Here is a 17511-nt window from a genome sequence, read left to right on the forward strand (position 1 = left end):
TCGTTAAGCGCCCTTGAATATGACATACAAAAAAGTCGTGATGATAATTATGTTACGGTTTTGGAAGCTTGCTAAGAACGCAGGCAGTAACCAACCAAGACAAAGCGGCAGTGCAAGTCAACGTTGCGTTCTTAGCGAAGATCCCCCACAAAGCATTGACTAAATAGTGAATTTCTAGGTAGTACTTTATCTGTGTGTTGCATGGACTTTAATGTCGCAGGTAGACGTACGTACTGTAGGATTTTGTCCAGGCACCCCCAAAGAGTGACAGCGGGAAATCTCGCACTTGGGAACCTGGTCAATATCATTTTCACATTAACACATCTTAACCCACAAAGGTGACTGGTGGCAAATCTCCAAGTGGCAGGGTTGACAGGGGGGGTTCCGCGCCGAATGACAGCTACAATTCCGACCAAGCGACGTCTGGATCGGGGCTCGGCATGCAAGGGATTAAAAAAAAAAATGCACCCCGGCTCTGGCCCCCCCTCGGCTCCTGTCTTTTGTCAAATTAGCTACCGTTCTTTTGCACTGCGGCAGCTAGATTTCCTTCCGCTTCGGCCACTGCCGGATCTTTTCAGCTGCCTTTTTTGGACTCTACGCTTAGACATCTCGGCCAAATAAATCTCGCTATTTTGTATGTAATGGAGCTGTTGCATTGTGGGAATCCTGCGTTCTCATGTATGCTTTATCGTAGCCAAGTGATAATGTGACGTGCCTTTCTTTTTTGGTTGGCATGTGAAATTGTCTGCTGCACTTAATCTAGGTACCTACCTGGTAGTCTAGTCATTTGCGCTTCGAATTGCCACGTGCGGTAAGCATAAAGCTTCCTTCATCACAGAGTAGCATCGATGACCGGGCAGTTATTGACGAGCTTCCACATTAGACCTCAAAATCAACCGGAAATTTGCTTGTTTATGCTGTTGACTATATGCACATTGATCAGCACAAACAAATTCTAGACGACGGTGTTATGCAGACATGAGATGCATCTGGCTTTGTTGTCCGGAAATAATCGCACAACTTCAAAAGAAGAGAAAAAGAAGAAAAAAAAAAAAAAAAGAGGCAGGGCTATGACCGACCTAACCTTGGGCACCACGACGGGAAATGCAGGTAAGCAGAAATGCAAACGTCTATCCGCACTTGAAAGAGGTCCAATCATCCGGATTACCCCCGACAAACTTGGCCGTCTTGGGCCACGGACACAGCTTGATTGTCTTGCCCTTCTTACTGGCATCTGCAGGATCGGTGCCTAATATCTCCTCCGTCGGTGTTCCAGACTTGACCCAGGCCGCCAAAGCCTCTGTGGAGTGCCAGTTTCCTGGCACCTGAGGGTAGGTCCTGGCCGAGGTGCAGTGTCCACCACCGGGCACCATGAACAGCCTGAAGAAATCACCGACCCCCTGGCCGTTTCCAAGCTTCTCCTCGACCGCCTTTAGCTTGTCGATCGCATGCATCGACCCCACCATCGGGTCGGCCCAGCTTTGGATGGCAATCATCTTGCCACCGGCCTTGCGAAAGGCCGACAGGTCGGGACTGATGGAATCGATAAATTCACCCGCCTCGCGTTGGACTCTGTCGACATCTTGACCAAAATCGAACGTGTCCGGGTCCCATGTGAGATTCTTGAAGACGAGATTCTGCATCAGGGGCGTGGCGAAAATGTTTACCAGCCAAGCCGGTTGGAGATCCCATTCCGTCTCGGTCGATACAGGGAATCCCGGATAGATGGTAGCGTTGGTGCGGACATCTCTGGGTCCTTTGGAGAAGGCCTCGACTGCCTTCATCTGAGCTGGGGTCAGGCAGCGAGACGGAGGGCCCTGGGAGTCGACGCAGGCAAGGGTGCGGTAGTCAAAATCGCAGGCTAGCGGGTTCTCAACGACGCCATCGACGACGCCGTCCAGGGCATCACACTTGTCCAACACCTCACGCCTGATCATTTTTAACGTGTTCAGAGACAACTCGGCCTTGCCCTTTGTCTTTTCGCGGCTCCACAGAAACGCTATCATAAGGCGAGAGAAGGAGTCCAATGCACAGGACGCGACGATGCCGTCAAAGAGCTCCGGGTGGTACTGCGCGAGCGCATATGCCTGCGCGCCTCCGGTGGAGCACCCGTAGAAAAGAGCCTTTTTGGTGGTCTGCGGTTGGTAGAAGGCGTCGGCTACTTGTCGTGCGGCTGGCGTCATCGCAGCGACCCCATTCCTGATCCAGGCGAGGAGCTGGTCTGGATCATGCATGAAGGGTAGGTCAAGCCCAGGACGCGCAGTTACTTCCCCGCCGTTGTCGGCTACACGATGTCCTGCGTCACCGGCAGCAATGGCAAAGCCGAGATGCAGGTGCTTCATCATCCAGTCCTCCATCATGGAGCCGCCCAGTCCGCCGTTTCCTACAACTAGGAAATCTCCATTGTGATCATCTTTAGACGGCAGCCATAGTTGAAAGTTGACGGTGTTGTTGGCTGTGTAGGCGACATTGCCATGGATGCGACAAAACGGCAGAGTGTTGTTGGTGCCGTCTACAGTAAGAGAGTTGGCTGGAACGAAGGTGGACTTCAAGATGTTGCTTCCTGTGGGGAGATCTGATAGGGATGCGGTAAATTCGGAGCAGTTTTCGATCGAGCTAGACGTGCCCGACAGACTGGCTGCAGTGAGAATTCCTGAATGGCATAGGAAGCCGAAGGCTGTCCTTAGGATCATTCTGAGTGGCAAGTCTCCCGCTTTCATAACGTCTGCCAGTCACCCAGGGTCGATAAAAGTCTGGATAATGAGGTTTACCGTTCTCTCGTCGATCAGATCATCATCGCACTCGCACAAATATGAACAATTCAACCGAACTGTTTGAACGACGAAGAGTTTTCCATATTGACCACGTCTCCATGAGGCCAAATCGCCCGTCAACGAGTTGTTGATGCTTTACGTTTCGAGTAATGCTAGGCTGGCGCCAAGATAACTTGGTATTTGACTTTTGATTTCATGGTTTTGAGGACATTCTCATCCCAAATTTCGATTCTAAACCTCGGGCGTCAAAGCAAGATTTCACAGATTGCTGGTACAGTACATGCGGGTATGTAACTGTAAGAACACACTGTATCAAAAACATTTCCACCAAATCACACTGAATCGGTCGGTAGGTACGATGGTACCTTAGCTATCGTACCTACCCAAGCTACATGCAGTACCTGAAGCCGTCAAACCCAGGTTTTAACTTTGCTGGCAGTTGCAATCAATAATGACACGGTAATACCCGAGTCCTTTGCCCGACTGTTTTTCTTATCATTCCATGTTCCTTCAACCTCCTCTTCCTTGGATCTTGATCGCCCCCCAATCGTACAACTGCAAACAACCGATACGCTCGCCCAGCTCGGTACTCAAGCCTAGTGCGGGGTTGATTGCACACATGGATCAGGTCAGGATTATCATTGCTTCATTCACTCTTGATCACGAGGCAACGAATCGCAACCTGCATGCACGCCAACTGAAGCGATCTTATCCGCTGGCCCAACTGGTTAACCAAGTCAGGGTCTTCTCCACAACTTGATTGATGATGGAAAGCGCTTGCATACATGAATGCATGCATGCATGCATGCCATAGCATTCAGCATTCATTGTATCCCACACAAGCCAATCGAGACCACATGGATTTGACAACTCATGCGTCAACTGCAAAGCCACCAGAATTCTATACCCTACCAAGCCTTGCTGGTCAGATACTCCGTAGATGCCGACCTTCCTCGGTCTTAAAAACCCAAGTATTATTCGCCACCTCCACATTTTCATTACAACCTAACCTACCTACCATAAGTGGCATACGACGTCAAGCCTGCGACTTTTTCCGATCCAAAGTTTGTCGATTGGTTCTTGGTGCTACAATCAATCACTTGACTCCATACCTGTACCTAAGTCTCTGTAAGCTCTTCATTTAACGGACTGTAAACTTGCCAGTGTAGAACCGAAGCCTTTTGGTAAATTCCAATCAGCAAACAAACCAAGACACTCAAGGCCGGCCCCCACGCAACCTCAGCAGACCATGAAATTTGAGTGGTCCGACATCCGCATGTTTGTCAGTCCTTTTACCTAACCCTGCAAAGAAGCAAAAAGAACTGGTCTGCAGACCCAAAAGGACATTATCCACCCGAACCAACCAGATCAGCTCTTCTAAAGTTGAGCCGGCGTACGCGCCGCGTCTTGACCGTTTATCCTCGGGGGGTTTTTTTTTCTTGCTCTTGTTTTTATTCCTATGTGACCCGGATTTTCGCACGACCCCGGCGGTGGGAAGATTCCAAATGACAAGTCCGGCGGTTTCTGGCTATCTGGTCATGCCTCTCAAATGTAGCGGTGACGTTACGGAAGTATGCGGGTGCTAAAGATATGGACCGGCGCTATTTTATCCTGAGCTGATACCCAATGCTATTGTAGCTACCTAGGTACCTATTTCCCCAGTGGCAAGTTTTTTTTGGCTGCGATAAGGATGCAAAGTACTCTAACTAAACCTTGACTGCTTACATCCTTGGTGCCAAAACTCGGGGAAGAGCGTTGCGTGGACAAACGTGATTGACACAAGCCACCGTATGGACCCACGTTGACCTCCGCGGCATTTTCTTCGATCTCTGTTCTTCCCCCCCTCCTCCCGAAGGTTCCCCTCCATCTCAGAGCGAAGAAAAAAATACGCCACCCTTCCTTAGGCCATCTGTGCCCCAGTGGGTGTGGTTTAGGACGCAAGAATTGGACTTAAAAAGGAGGCCCCTCCATCTCTGTTTCTCCTCTTTTTTTTATTCTTCCTTCTCTTTCTCAGATCATCCGCGATACAACACTGCATCAGATCATCACTACTACTACAAAAAGCCCTGACTCATACCAAGTCCACCCAAGACTTCAAACCTCAACATTCAAGATGTGTGGCGACAACTGCACCTGCGGCGCTTCTTGCTCCTGCTCCAGCTGCGGCACCCACGGAAAGTGAGTTTTCTGAACGGATAAGGGAGAGTGATTGGAATGAAAACAAGGGGAACAGGAGATCAAGGCATATTGATTCTTGCTGGTGATATTGAGAAACGCCATTGCTAACACGGTATCGGACAAAAAGATAAACCGTCTACCCTACTGAAAGCCAAGCTGGCAAGCATGTGAGGGGGAGTTTGTTGGGGACATGATGATACTTTTTTTTATGAGTTGAGACAGTTTTTGTCAACTGGGAGAGAGGGTCTGGGAGTTTTGTTCTTTTTTTTACGAGAAATCAGTTAGCAAGTTCCCACGGCGAGACTACTGGAGATGCGCGAAAGATTTGGAGCTACAATATCTTTCGGCTTCAACTTCTACACAGCACCACCCATCCCTCTCAAAGGGTTATTGTTTCGAGTCAAATCAACAAGCTTGCTAACAGTTTCTTGTTCAAGTGATCTACATGTCCCATTTTATAAGCTTCATCTTGGTTGAATTTCTATATGCTAGGCTAGTAAAGTATCGTCGGCTACTATCAAACTCTAAGTATCCAAGAAAAAAAACCCGCATCCCTCTTATGTAACCTTGGTATCATCGTTTCAATCAAACTCCAACGCACGGCTAACCGACCTAAGATAACGATTCCATCTAGTCTAGAACAATCCAGCAAATCCCTTCCTAGCGTGGTCAAAGTCATGGAGAAAACTTGATCGTCTTTCACCCGCATACTCATTCATAATCAGCAGCCCAAGGGGCACAGAACCTCCTCACGGACTTGCCCGCCCAGAACAAGACGCAGCCCATGAGACCAAAGAGGGCAATGACACCGGCATAAACACCAAACAGGTTGGCGGCGCCAATGTTGGCAATGTAACCGACGGTGCCGTTGCTTATGCCGAAGCTGACCAGACCTCTGGTGACGGGGATGACGACGAGGATGGCACCGGCGCGCTTCGGGTACGAGTCGATCAGGTACGTGGTCCCGATGGTGCTGGCGGCCAGCAGGATGTACAGGTAGGCGTCGACGGTGAAGGCGATGGCCATCCAGTGGTACCGCTCCGGGTTGGTGATGACGAAGCCGTACATGCCCGTCAGCAGGATGCCCAGGATCACGGGCGGCACGAACGGCAGCAGGCGGAACTCGGGCTCGTGGATGCCGCCCCGCTTCCTGGCAAAGGACCGGATGGCCCAGTCGCCCGCCTGCCCGACGATGGGCACGCAGATGAGCGCCACGACGATCTGGCCCAGCTGGATGAGCGACACGGACGTCTCGGCCCAGTTGTAGGGCGGCGACACCAGCACGGTGCCGTACGTGATCTGGATCGAAATGTCGGCCGCGAGGAACAGGCCGTTGAACATGGCCACCCACAGCACGTTGGGGAACCAAAACACCGAGACGATCTCGCGCACCGTCCGCACCATGGATGCCCAGTTGGGCCTGGTCACAAAGATGCGCATGTCGGACGAGAGCGTACGGGGAGGGTAGCGCTCCAGGTCGACGGTGCGGCGGTCCTTGGACGTGAGATAGGCAAATTTGCCGCCCGCGGCGGACCGCGGCTGTGTCTCCTCGTCGTCGGCGGTAGCAGCAGTCGAGTCGATGGTCCTAGGGGCGTCGGCCTCGACCATGGACGGGAGGTCGATCTGCGAGGACAGGGCGGAGCCGTCGAGGCCGATGAAGGACTGGATCGGGCGCTCGTACGAGGTCTCGGGCACGAAGAAGAAGGTCAAGATGGAGGCCAGGGCGGCCAGACCCACAAACATCCAGTAGTAGGCGCGCCAGCCGGCCGAGTTGGCAATGTAGGAGCAGCTGATGACGAGGGAGCTGTTGAAGACGACCTGACACGACGACAGCCACTGGAGCACGCGGGAGCGCTGGTGCAGAAAATATATGTCCTGGACCATGAGCAGGACCAAGGCCTCGCACTGGGCGGCGCTGAGGCTGGCGATGCAGCGGGCGGCGAGGTGGCCGGCGAAGGAGGTGTTGGTGGCGCAGAGCACGGCGCCGACGACGACGCCGATGGTCGAGACCAGGAGCACGGGGCGGCGGCCGATGGCGACGGCCAGCGGCATCGACACCAGGTTGCCGATGCCGAGGAGGAGGTTAGGGTACGTGAGCAGACTCGAGATCTGCTCATCCGTCACCCCGGCTTGCTCATACTCGGGCTTGATGTAGACGATGAGCGCACCGAGAGCCGTGACGAGGGTGAGGCCGGATGAAGAGTCTATTGTCCAAATGGGTCGAAAGCAACGAGGTTAGCCATGTCTTCTATCCCCTGGAAGGGGGGCGGATTCAAGTGGAGTGCGGAGACGACCATCGGATGCGACGGTTAGCTTTGTCGTGGTGGAGCATCCAAAGTAGAGGGACGAGGGTTTTGCGGATCTTGACTTCCGGTTAGGGAAATAAATGGGTATTCCGGTTTGAAATCCCAGAGTGGAAAAAAAAACGAGTTGAAAACCCCACAAACGTCTCGTAACATGTAAATGTCATGGTCTCTACTTTGCTTTTTCCCCTTTCTTTTTTTGACCAGATTTGGAATTGAAAATGCTTGTAGCAAAAAGAGGGAAGCAAATCTGTTTGAAGTTGGGTTTGAGTAATCTTTTGGTCCACTTACACAGACAGAGAATCAGAATAACCAATGCTTTGCGCCAATTTGACAAATTCAAAGGATCTGCACCACAGTTAGTACCGTGTTAGTCGATCCACACAATCAAAAACTTTACAGCCCTACCTGACAATAATTAAGAAAACAAGCTAGCTGTTACAAAAAAAAGAAAAAGCAGCGTCAAAAAGAAGCTCACCTCTGGGATCCTGAGTGGGATTGGGGATCAGCAAAATCCCGCCATCTGCTCTCACGAGCTTGGTGGTGCCGTCAAAGCGATCAACGTCAACCCCCGCCGCCGCTCTTTTTGAAGAGTCGTGGGGTGATGCCGCGGCATTGAAGAGTGTCTTCTGCTCGGTAGACATCCTCAGGGTTTGTGAAACGGTTGGTGATGTTGAAGATGATGGGAAGCCGTTGTCGTCTGGTGAGGAGTGTTGTGCACGGTCGTTGGAGCTTTGCAGCAACGGTGTCCGCTCGTCCGGACGCAGAGTCGTCGGTGAAACTATATTTTCCGACATATTTGGACCGGGATGGCTTACCCTGACTTTTATCTGATGTTCTGAAAACCCTAAAACGAAGCTACCCGATGATAACTTTCGGGTGGCACTGAGTTTTTCTTTTTCTTTTTTATTTCTTTTGGCGGAGTATGCAGTTAACACACAAACCCACACACACCGAAACAGTCCACTAAGAAAGCTAGACTGTACGCAAAAGCTCGGCGATAGCTCTCTTTTTTGTTTACCCCGCGCTTTTCGCCTGGAGAATTAAGTCTAGACCTGTCTTATCTTCAGATCTTCAATCTCTCTAATCTTCTTTTGCTGTGAAAAACCCTCGATGCAGGCAAGGGTGATAGTCTGTGCCGATTCCACCAAGGAGCCAAGCTGAAAGAATATGGGGTGTAAGTGAACTCTTGGCTTGGAGCTTAAAGCAGTAGAGATATTAGGTGATGAATAGTGTGCTTTGGCTGAGCTGCTGGCAGCGGAAAAGAATAATAATGGAACAACACGTTATAGTTCCAATTGCAGGCTGTGAGATTTCGGATGAACTAGGTGACTTGGTTCTGTCGCAAAGAGCTGGTGAAGTTGAGTATTGTTTTCTCCACTCTTTTTGGTGTGATTTGTGGCTTCAACATGTGGCATATGCTTGGTCACCTGGTGATTTGATGAGTGTGGTAGAAGAGGGGAAAAGGATCTGTTAGGCTGATTTGCTGAAGCAACCTGAGCTCTTGGCTCAAATGGGAGGAGAATTTCCAAGCACGAGATAGACGAAAATCGCCAAGGAAAGTTTGGGGGTAAAAGAAGATGGTGGGTTACTCTCTCTGGGGTCAATGTCAGGCTGGCAAATTATCTGCTTTTACATGATATTCCATACGCCTATGTTGTTTGCTGCCCAAAAGGCCAGATACAATCCATTGCAGAACATGCATATGAAAGCAAGTTAGTCAGTGAGACATTTCAGAAGCAAGTCCAAATCAGTCGGCCCCTCTTCTGTCACCTTTTCTTCTGCCAGCCCGAACCTGCCCAGACGTCACGGTTCTTGAAACCTGTCTCGTGGTAGCGGGACCGAGAAACGACGTTGAACCCGACATAAAGTGAAGCTCATTCCGAGAAAGCACCGCAATATAAGAAAGTTCTGCTCTGCGGACCCATTCACATCACCTTCACTGTACATGGGAAAGGTTAACACAAATAAGGCTAGCTCCAGATATTTATCGGACCCATCATGATCCGCCATCACCAAGTATAAGTGGTCAGCCTTCAGATGTTCCCTCTACGGGATTATTTGTTGATCAGAGGGGGAAAAGTATTTATCAAGAGAAAGCACCAAGTCATGGCAATAGGGTGGTGGTACGAACCTGTACCATGTTGCGGGACAGGTTCCGAGCTAACCCTACCTACCTAGGCTAAAATACCTTGCCCATGACACATACCGCGTCTGGCCTATAATTTTGCGCTTGTACAAAAAGGGGTTAGAAACCACATCACAGCTCATCTTTGAACATCATGTGTACTGGACCCTTGCTACTTGAAGAATGCCATGTGAACAACATTCTTTCTTGCGGCCAGGGCGGTCAGGATTTTTACCGAGAAAATCTAAACTATAATTAGGATCTAAACCGAGCATTCTCCAAACCCAGTTTCGGCCCTTCCCGGCATGGCATCTTTATGAGACAGAATTGAGGGATGGAATTCTAGACCTTTGCAATCTGAATGGGCTATACATATCGAAAGCTAATTATTGTCTCCCATTCTGGAACAACGGTGATCTTCACCAGATATTTCTTGCGTTGCGATGCTTAGCGTCTAGGATAACGCCGTCGCGTTAAAGATGTGTCAGCAGCGCGGCGACAGTACATGACGTGAACTGTTAGAGCAAACCTTAATTTATGTTTATTTTTGTCCCTTCTTTTGTTGCCCTGAACTCGACAGAACTTTATTCAGTCAAGCTGGGAGTCTGTCGCCGAGTAACTACCGCAAATGAAGGGAATAAAAGGTAGAAAATCGTCAATCTGTAAAAGTGTTCTGTAAATAACCGCTTTGTGCAAAAAAAGTCACGCGTTGTTAAAACATGGTGAGTAGATAGGTTCTTTTTGGTAGTTTTGGGTGGTCCCATTCACCAAGTTTGCGGTCTCCCCCCTTTTTTTTGTTCCCCACTTGCCTGGATATCGTGTTTGAGAGTCCTTTATTCCCGACGAAAATCATGCGCAAATGGAAAGGAGAGTTAATGATATTGTCCAATATTGGATATACTTGAGAGACTGGCTGTGCACTTTGCGTTGCACGACTCAGCAAATTGATGGAATGGCCCATAATACAGGTGCGGAACTTATCCGAAGGAAGATCTATGAGATACATCGGTGGGCTCACCCAAGGTATTGGCAAAGCACAACTTCCCTGGCCGTAGGCGGTGCTTGGTCACCCATTCGGTGGAGACGGGACAAGGAGCATTGCGGTACGTCTCTCTAGAGACGTTATCCGGGTATGCGATCTGGAAGATGTAACCTGGACCATTGCGAAATCTTGGATATGGACCCTCGATATGTGACCTTGGAAATGGACTCTGGACCGAAATAGAAACCGAACCTGTATTGAACCTGAATTTGGAACGTGGATTTGGAACTTGAGCTTGGAACTGTATATCGAACTGTATACCAGAACTGGACATGATCTGTGTGGTAGATCACCTTTGCTCAACTCCGCTCCCGGATCAACGCCATTGGAAGGGCATGCCTGGATGTAGAGCAGACCTGTATATTACGGTTCTCGGCGGATTTAAATAGGGGGGGGGGAGATCCCCTCTGCCATCATCCGGACCTACCGAGTAGTTTCAAATAGAAAAGCAGAGGCTTTTGGCACTTGGTCAACATATATTTTCCCCTAAACATCAGCCATATACTCGACATGTCGGACAGTCACAACCACTATGCAGGCACAGCACCTGGGGACGGTTCCATTATGGATCCGTCTACTAGTACTGCCCACAACCATTTCGTTACCCACCATACCAACCATGATGTCGAGCATGATCAACCCCAACAAGCAAACACTCAACTATTGCCTTCCCATTCGTCGTCAGACACGCCCTTGCTGAGCGAGGAGGATAATGGCCTGGCCATGGTCGAGGAAGAGGAAGAGATGCATCACTTTTCTCAACCAAAGCCTTTGTCTACTAGAATGAAATGGGTCCAAGTGGCTATAGTCGGATCCCTGGCTTTTGCAACGTAGGTATCCTGCTTCCGGCCTGTAGTCATGCCCATCGACTCATAACCTGAACCATGATATGGTTCCACTACTCACCGCAAGCTCACCGAAAAAGCTGACCCAGCATGCTAACCAATCCTATAGACCTCTCGGCTCATCAATCTACACTCCAGCCCTGCCTCAACTAATATCGGAACTGTCACCTTCCGAGGACCCTTCACTCGCGACACTCACCATATCAGCCTACATCTTTGGCTTCTCGACGGGCCCGCTGCTGATCGCGCCCCTGTCGGCCGTCTACGGCAAGGTCAGACTGTACCGGCTGTGCGCAGTGTTGTGGGCACTATTCTCCGCCCTCGCGGCCGTCGCACCAAACATCTGGTCGCTCGTAGCGCTACGCTTCCTCGCCGGCTGTGTGGGTGGCACGCCGATGGTGCTGGGCTCGTCCACCGTCGCCGACCTCTTCGACAAGGAGGTGCGCGGCCGCGCGCTGTCGTTCATCGCCGTCGGCAGCGTCTCGGCGCCCCTGGTCGGCCCCGCGGCAGGCGGGAGGATCGCACAGTCGGCGCTGGGGTGGAGGGGCTGCTTCGTCCTGCTCGCCTGCGTCGGGGTCGTCAATGCGGCGCTCACCTTTGTAGGTCTGCGCGAGAGTGCGCCGGATGGTACTTCAGAAAAATCGGCCGCGCCGAAAAAGACTGCCGTGTTGCTAAGGGATGCCGCGGTGCGGCCTCTGACAATCCTCCTCCATCCATCCGTGGCCAGCATAGTCATCCTATCGTCATTCTTCTACAGCGTGCAAGTGTGGCTGTACGTGGACGTGCCTGCGAGATACGAGGATGTCTATAGCTTCTCCCCGGCAGAAGCCGGATCCGTATTCATATTTATGGGGATCGGAACCCTGGTCGGTCTGCTGGTCTGCGGGACACTGTCGGACCGCGTTATCGCCACCCGTGCTGCCAGGTCAGAGGACGGTGAGAAAAGAGCCGAGCATCGTCTGCCGCTGACTGTTTCCGGTGGGGCGATCGTGTCACTTTCCATGGTACTTTACAGTTTTGGAGCCGAAAGAGACACATGGTGGGTGATTCCGGCGTGCGGGAACGCATTGATGGGCATGGGTCTGTTTGCCATATCCATGTCTTCGGCGCTCTTTCTCGTGGACCTGTCGACCAAACAAGCCGTATCGACCTCAGCCGCCATGGGGCTGGTTCGCTTCGCCATGGGTTCGCTTTCGGCAATGCTCATGTCCCGCCTCGAGTCCTCCCTGGGTTTTACGGTGTTGCACTCTGGGGTGATTTTTTGCTCGTGTTTGGCGACATGGTTTGGGTATTGGTTGTTTAAAAATGGAAAACGGCTGCAAAATGACAAAGATCTAGAAGAGTTTGCTTACACATCAAAATAGATGGGCAATGCTACCATAGATAAGATTAGGATAAATGTGGTAAGGGGTACCATATTTTCCCTCGGTTATGTCGGCGTCTACTATTTGCCATCCTCACGGGGGGTTACGAAAGTTACCACACAAAAAAAAAAAAAAAGTACTCCGGAAGATCTCCGTGGGCCCTTACTATCACACACTCCACTAACACGAGTTGACAGCGAGTCGGTCAATGCCATTTGATGAAAAGCCGTTTCGTATCTGCACAAATCCAGCTGAACCCTGCCATCCACCCCCCCTGACTCGTAGAAAAAAGGCATGTGGGTTAAAATTATGATACGTCATGCCTGGATGTGTCCTTGTTGATCCACTAAATACGGAGTTGTCCTTTGATATAAAGTTGACGTGCATCCATCGGCGCTGCCGGGACAAGAACAACGCATCTTTCTTAATCTCATCGCCAAGACTTTTTATCCAACAGCACGTCCACGATCGTTTAATTGTGCTTTTTTGTCCAACTACCAGTCACTCGCTCTCGAAAATATTCAGATCTTTAATTTTTTTTCAACTCAACTAAAAAGAATACCACCATCTAATTTGAAACAAAATGGTTTCCTCGCTGGCTCTCCTCGCTCTCGCCTCGGGCGCCCTCGCCCTCAAGGTCACCTCGCCCAACTCCAACACCGTCTGGAGCTCCAATGAGAAGCACACCATCACTTGGGAGTCCGTCTCCACCGACCAGACCAGCTTCAACATTTACCTTTCCAACAAGGTCACTTACCCGCCCTCCGACATCCTGATCGCCTCCGACGTCCAGGCCAGCGCCGGTTCTTACGAGGTCGCGAGCGGCAAGCTCCCCGCTGGCAACAGCTACACCATCGACTTTACCAACGGCACCAAGACCGAGCAGATCTACGCTCAGTCGGTAAGTCGACAAATCCAAGAGCCCTCAAGCCTTGGACCTTTTTTTTTTTTTTTTTTTTCTATCTCGCTTACAATTACTAACCTGAAATCTGCTTTCTGTTTGTAGAACCAGTTCAACGTCACCGGAGGTTCGTCTTCTTCTTCCTCCTCCTCCTCGTCGTCCACATCCACAACTGCGACTGGCTCATCGACTGGAGCTGACTCTACCGCCACAGCTTCCACGACTTCGACCACCTCGAGCGGCAGCAGCAGCTCCGCCACCAGCACGGCCAAGACGTCCGGTGCTTCCGATGCCAGCTCAACTGCTACCGGCTCGTCTGCTAGCGCCACCGCTTCCAAGGCTGCCAACTCCGCAAACGGAAAGATGGTTGTCAGCTGGATGGGTGCTGCCGCCCTCGCCGCCTTGGCTTTGTAAGAGGTTGAAACTTGTGGGTGAGGGGATGAAAGGGGGAGTTTTATGGATGGGATTGTCTATTCTATTGTGTTTTGGACTGCAACCATTGTTATCCGGCGGGCGCAGGTCATGCTATCGGAATTGACATTGTCAGTTATTGTCAGTTTCAGGCCGGCATTCGGCTCGACTGTATGGGCCTAACGCAGCTGCATCAAAATGATAATTTACGAAATACATAGAATTGATTGATCTGGAATGTTGATTTTTAACTTGGCTATAATCAAGGGAAACGATGTACCTCGTATGTGAATGCGACCGATTGTTTTCAGGGGATCGATCACTTAGCGGGCAGATAACTTTTTAGCTCCAAAGTCAGTCTGTTTTGGACCCACCTTGCCACCCAGTAAAATTTTAGACCGAGAGGTTTGGGTACCTGCCAGGTATGTGAGTAGGGGTAGGTAGGTAGGTTCGTTCGATCCGGTTAACTCCTGAGTTTTTCGAGAACCGTTGTCGAAATTCGGACAACGGTTTTCGACAAACGGTTCAAGAATCAAGATTTTTTTGACTGCTTAGTGCACTGCTTGACTGCTAATCAGCCAGCCCCATTACTTACTTCCCTGCAGGCACGCACGGAGCTGTTCTTGGCGTTGTAGCTTGTTTGTCTAGCCCTATTCGGAGGGGCTCAAGTTTCCAAATTAGCGGGTCCAACCCACTCACTCCACCATCAGATACATCCTACCTATCATCCTATGCCACAAACCCAAAGCAATTGGAGAGCATCATCGGACCCAAGTCGGTTCGTTTGTTGAGATAAACTTCGCCCGAATGAATAATGTACCTTACCAACTTACTTTAGGACAGCTTCCTTTAATTTGTCAATCTCCTGACACATCCATCAGCCACCTTGAAAGGCAGGGCAGTCAGTCTGGCTTTCGTCTCAACCAAACCTTCTTTGGTGCGATATTCATTCCCGCTATGAAATCTTCAGCGTCGCACAGCCCAACATGCCCCTCCCGCACCTCCCCACCGAAATCCTCGAGCAGATCCTCACCCACGCCGTCATCGTGCGCGGCCTCAAGCGTGCCTTGCGTCTACGCCTGGTGAGCCGGGTCTGGTCCGCCGACATCCTCACCATCATTTTCGTCGCCGGTCTGCCCGACAACACCTACTGGCTTGGCCGCCTGGACAGGCCCGACGGATCCGCCCAGCTTTTCTGGCAGCGCTACCTCGCCTGGCGCATCAACCACGCCGTCCGCGGCGAAGTGGAGCCACTGGGACCCTTGACCGGCGGGCCGAGACCAGAGCGAGCATGCGACTGGGGTCTGCGCCACCTTCGCCGCCCGCCGGCCACCAGGCGCCTGCGCATGATGAGGCGCGTAGCCGAGCGCATCGTCGACATGCGGATGCGGATGCGGATGCGGGCCGCCGACGGCGCCGTTGCTTCTGCATTTGACCCCCAAGATGAGCTGCATGACGTCATCTTTCGGCTTTCCAGATTGCCGCTCATGGACATATCTTCGTTCAATACGCATTTCCGTGACACCTTTTTTGCAGAGTTCACCGTCGACGAGGGCGTGCGGGAAAGGCTGGAGAGGGATGAGGAGGCCACCAGGGCATTTCGCGAAACTGTGTTGAGCGCAGCTGCCTATCTGGATGAGCTAGAAATTGTCCAGGAGCTTGTGCGTGACAGTCTGAACGACAGCAAACCATTGTCATCGCGGTGAGTTTCTGTTTGTCTATTGATTTTAGTTGCTTTTTTTTTCCCCACTTCGACAGGAAATAGAAGCTAAATAACCCAATTTGGTGCTTATAGCCGCCCAAGCTGCCCCTTCTTTGCCCCTCTCGACGCAGCAGCTTTTGGAGGAAGTCGCCGCTGCGTCATCTTTCTCACATCATTGCCACAAGAACCGGGCAGAAGCATGTACAAGCTACGTAGCAGAGCCATCCAGTGCGCTGGGAGTTGCGTCTTCCCGCAAGGAGCACGTGACGTTATGGAATTCGGTCTTAGCACTGAGGAACTTCACCAAGACCCAGAACCTACCGGCCCTTGGGACGCTGGTAGCGATCCCACAAGTGGCTGGATGAGGATTCTGGTGCACGACTGCATGCGCAGGACGACCGATGTCCAAGTATACAGGAGATGCTACGATATTGTAGGTCACTCCCTCCTGCCTAGTCAGGAGCCTATTTTGGGCCTGACCAAAGAGGCCTGGTTGCTACGCAAGTGGTTCCCGTCTCAGCTGGACATTGCTGCTAGGCGTGGATGCGTCGAAATCATGGAGTTTCTCGTCGACAGATATTCGATCGAAGCCCAACCTGCCATAGCCTCGAGCAATGACAAACTTGCCAATGACGATATAGGAGAGTTTGAGGACCCTGAGAATAAAAATATTCCTGAAACTCTACCACTGGATAGGAACGGAGACGAATGCGACCCGGTCAACATGCTTTCCAAGTTTCGCAGCCCGCTTTCCGTGGCCGCCTTGGACGGCAATCACGCGTCTGTCGACTTTCTGCTGTCTCACGGCGTCTCCAAACCCGATCGGGCACTGGTAGCGGCAGCAAGCAGCGGCTCAAGAAGGATGGTTGAAACCATAGTAGCCTTCTTCGCCAAACTTGATGATAACCACCGAGACCTGGAGGCCATACATGGTGAGGAGACGGTCCAAGATGCACTGGCCTTGGCAGTGTTCCGAGAGGACGATGCCATGGTCCGTCTACTATACAGCCTAGGAGCTAGGTTCGACCGCGCCACCTGGGAGACTTTGCGAAAGGAAACAAAAAGACTCGGACTGGAAAGCATGGATCATCTTCTTCAACATCTTGGACAGCCTTCCAAGGGTGAAGATGCATGGGCTCGTCACTGCTCAAACGGCGAGCAAGTGGTTCGGAAGGCAATCGTTTCATTCTCTCTGCGTCTAGTGGACTGAAGTTCACATAGCCTGCCCTCGTCCACATGCCCTTGAGCACTTCAAACTATCGGCCATGGTCACCTGTTCGGTGCCAGATTCAACCTGAGTTGGGCGCCCCACTCTATGAGTACGATGAAAATGATAGATCTTGCATCACACGGTCCCAAATAGAGGAGAGAAAGGAAAAGGCATGCGGTCAATCTTGGGCATTCTTTAATGCGTACCATCATGTACCGAGGGTTTCTCCGATTAAGTTTACATCTAGATCCTCCGTGGGGTGCATGTCTTTGTTTATGGAGCAACACGGTAGTATTTCGGGTGTGGGGGATGGTGTTGGTGAACGGGCATATCCCAGCGTCAAGTTCTAAGGATTCTCTGCCGCCCATTTCCCCGCATTTTAACGACCTCAACGCTTGTAAGAAAAGAGAAAGAAAAAACATTAACCCGATGCCAAGTAATCTTATTGTTTCCTTGTGATCGCCCACACGGCGGTCAAGAAATGTCGTTAATACATGTTCAGAACCGGGGCTCATCGGCCATATTTGTTTCTCCGCATTCTCCTCTGCGATCCTCAGAATTATCTGTCCACTCCTGAGATGAACCGGTTCGGCATGTGTCCCTCATTACTGCATCTTTGGCGGGGTGTGGAGGGAATAGTACATCATAATGTG

General features: G+C 51.2%; 5 protein-coding genes across 5 annotated transcripts; 3 read left to right on the forward strand and 2 right to left on the reverse strand.

The window, feature by feature from the left end:
- Nucleotides 1-846: 846 nt before the first annotated feature.
- On the reverse strand, nt 847-2693 carry PgNI_11939 (uncharacterized protein; the record flags this gene model as incomplete). The annotated part of the gene is made up of 2 exons (XM_031131897.1): nt 847-917; nt 1141-2693. 2 exons carry the CDS (start codon nt 2691-2693, stop codon nt 893-895), a joined length of 1578 nt encoding a protein of 525 aa, XP_030977148.1. The 3' UTR covers nt 847-892.
- A 2970-nt stretch (nt 2694-5663) lies between these two features.
- On the reverse strand, nt 5664-8052 carry PgNI_11940 (uncharacterized protein; the record flags this gene model as incomplete). Its single annotated transcript, XM_031131898.1, has 2 exons — nt 5664-7156; nt 7734-8052. 2 exons carry the CDS (start codon nt 8050-8052, stop codon nt 5664-5666), a joined length of 1812 nt encoding a protein of 603 aa, XP_030977370.1.
- Nucleotides 8053-10935: 2883 nt separating this feature from the next.
- On the forward strand, nt 10936-12634 carry PgNI_11941 (uncharacterized protein; the record flags this gene model as incomplete). Its single annotated transcript, XM_031131899.1, has 2 exons — nt 10936-11255; nt 11380-12634. The coding sequence occupies 2 exons, from the start codon at nt 10936-10938 to the stop codon at nt 12632-12634; spliced, it is 1575 nt and encodes a 524-aa protein (XP_030977371.1).
- Nucleotides 12635-12956: 322 nt separating this feature from the next.
- Nucleotides 12957-14314, forward strand: PgNI_11942 (uncharacterized protein). The gene is made up of 2 exons (XM_031131900.1): nt 12957-13535; nt 13641-14314. Exons 1-2 carry the CDS (start codon nt 13218-13220, stop codon nt 13947-13949), a joined length of 627 nt encoding a protein of 208 aa, XP_030977372.1. The 5' UTR covers nt 12957-13217; the 3' UTR covers nt 13950-14314.
- Nucleotides 14315-14932: 618 nt separating this feature from the next.
- Nucleotides 14933-17381, forward strand: PgNI_11943 (uncharacterized protein; the record flags this gene model as incomplete). Its single annotated transcript, XM_031131901.1, has 2 exons — nt 14933-15648; nt 15742-17381. The coding sequence occupies 2 exons, from the start codon at nt 14933-14935 to the stop codon at nt 16856-16858; spliced, it is 1833 nt and encodes a 610-aa protein (XP_030977373.1). The 3' UTR covers nt 16859-17381.
- Nucleotides 17382-17511: the final 130 nt, after the last annotated feature.

This window comes from Pyricularia grisea (genome assembly GCF_004355905.1).
Source record: "Pyricularia grisea strain NI907 chromosome Unknown Pyricularia_grisea_NI907_Scaffold_8, whole genome shotgun sequence".
NCBI classification, from domain to species: Eukaryota; Fungi; Ascomycota; class Sordariomycetes; order Magnaporthales; family Pyriculariaceae; genus Pyricularia; species Pyricularia grisea.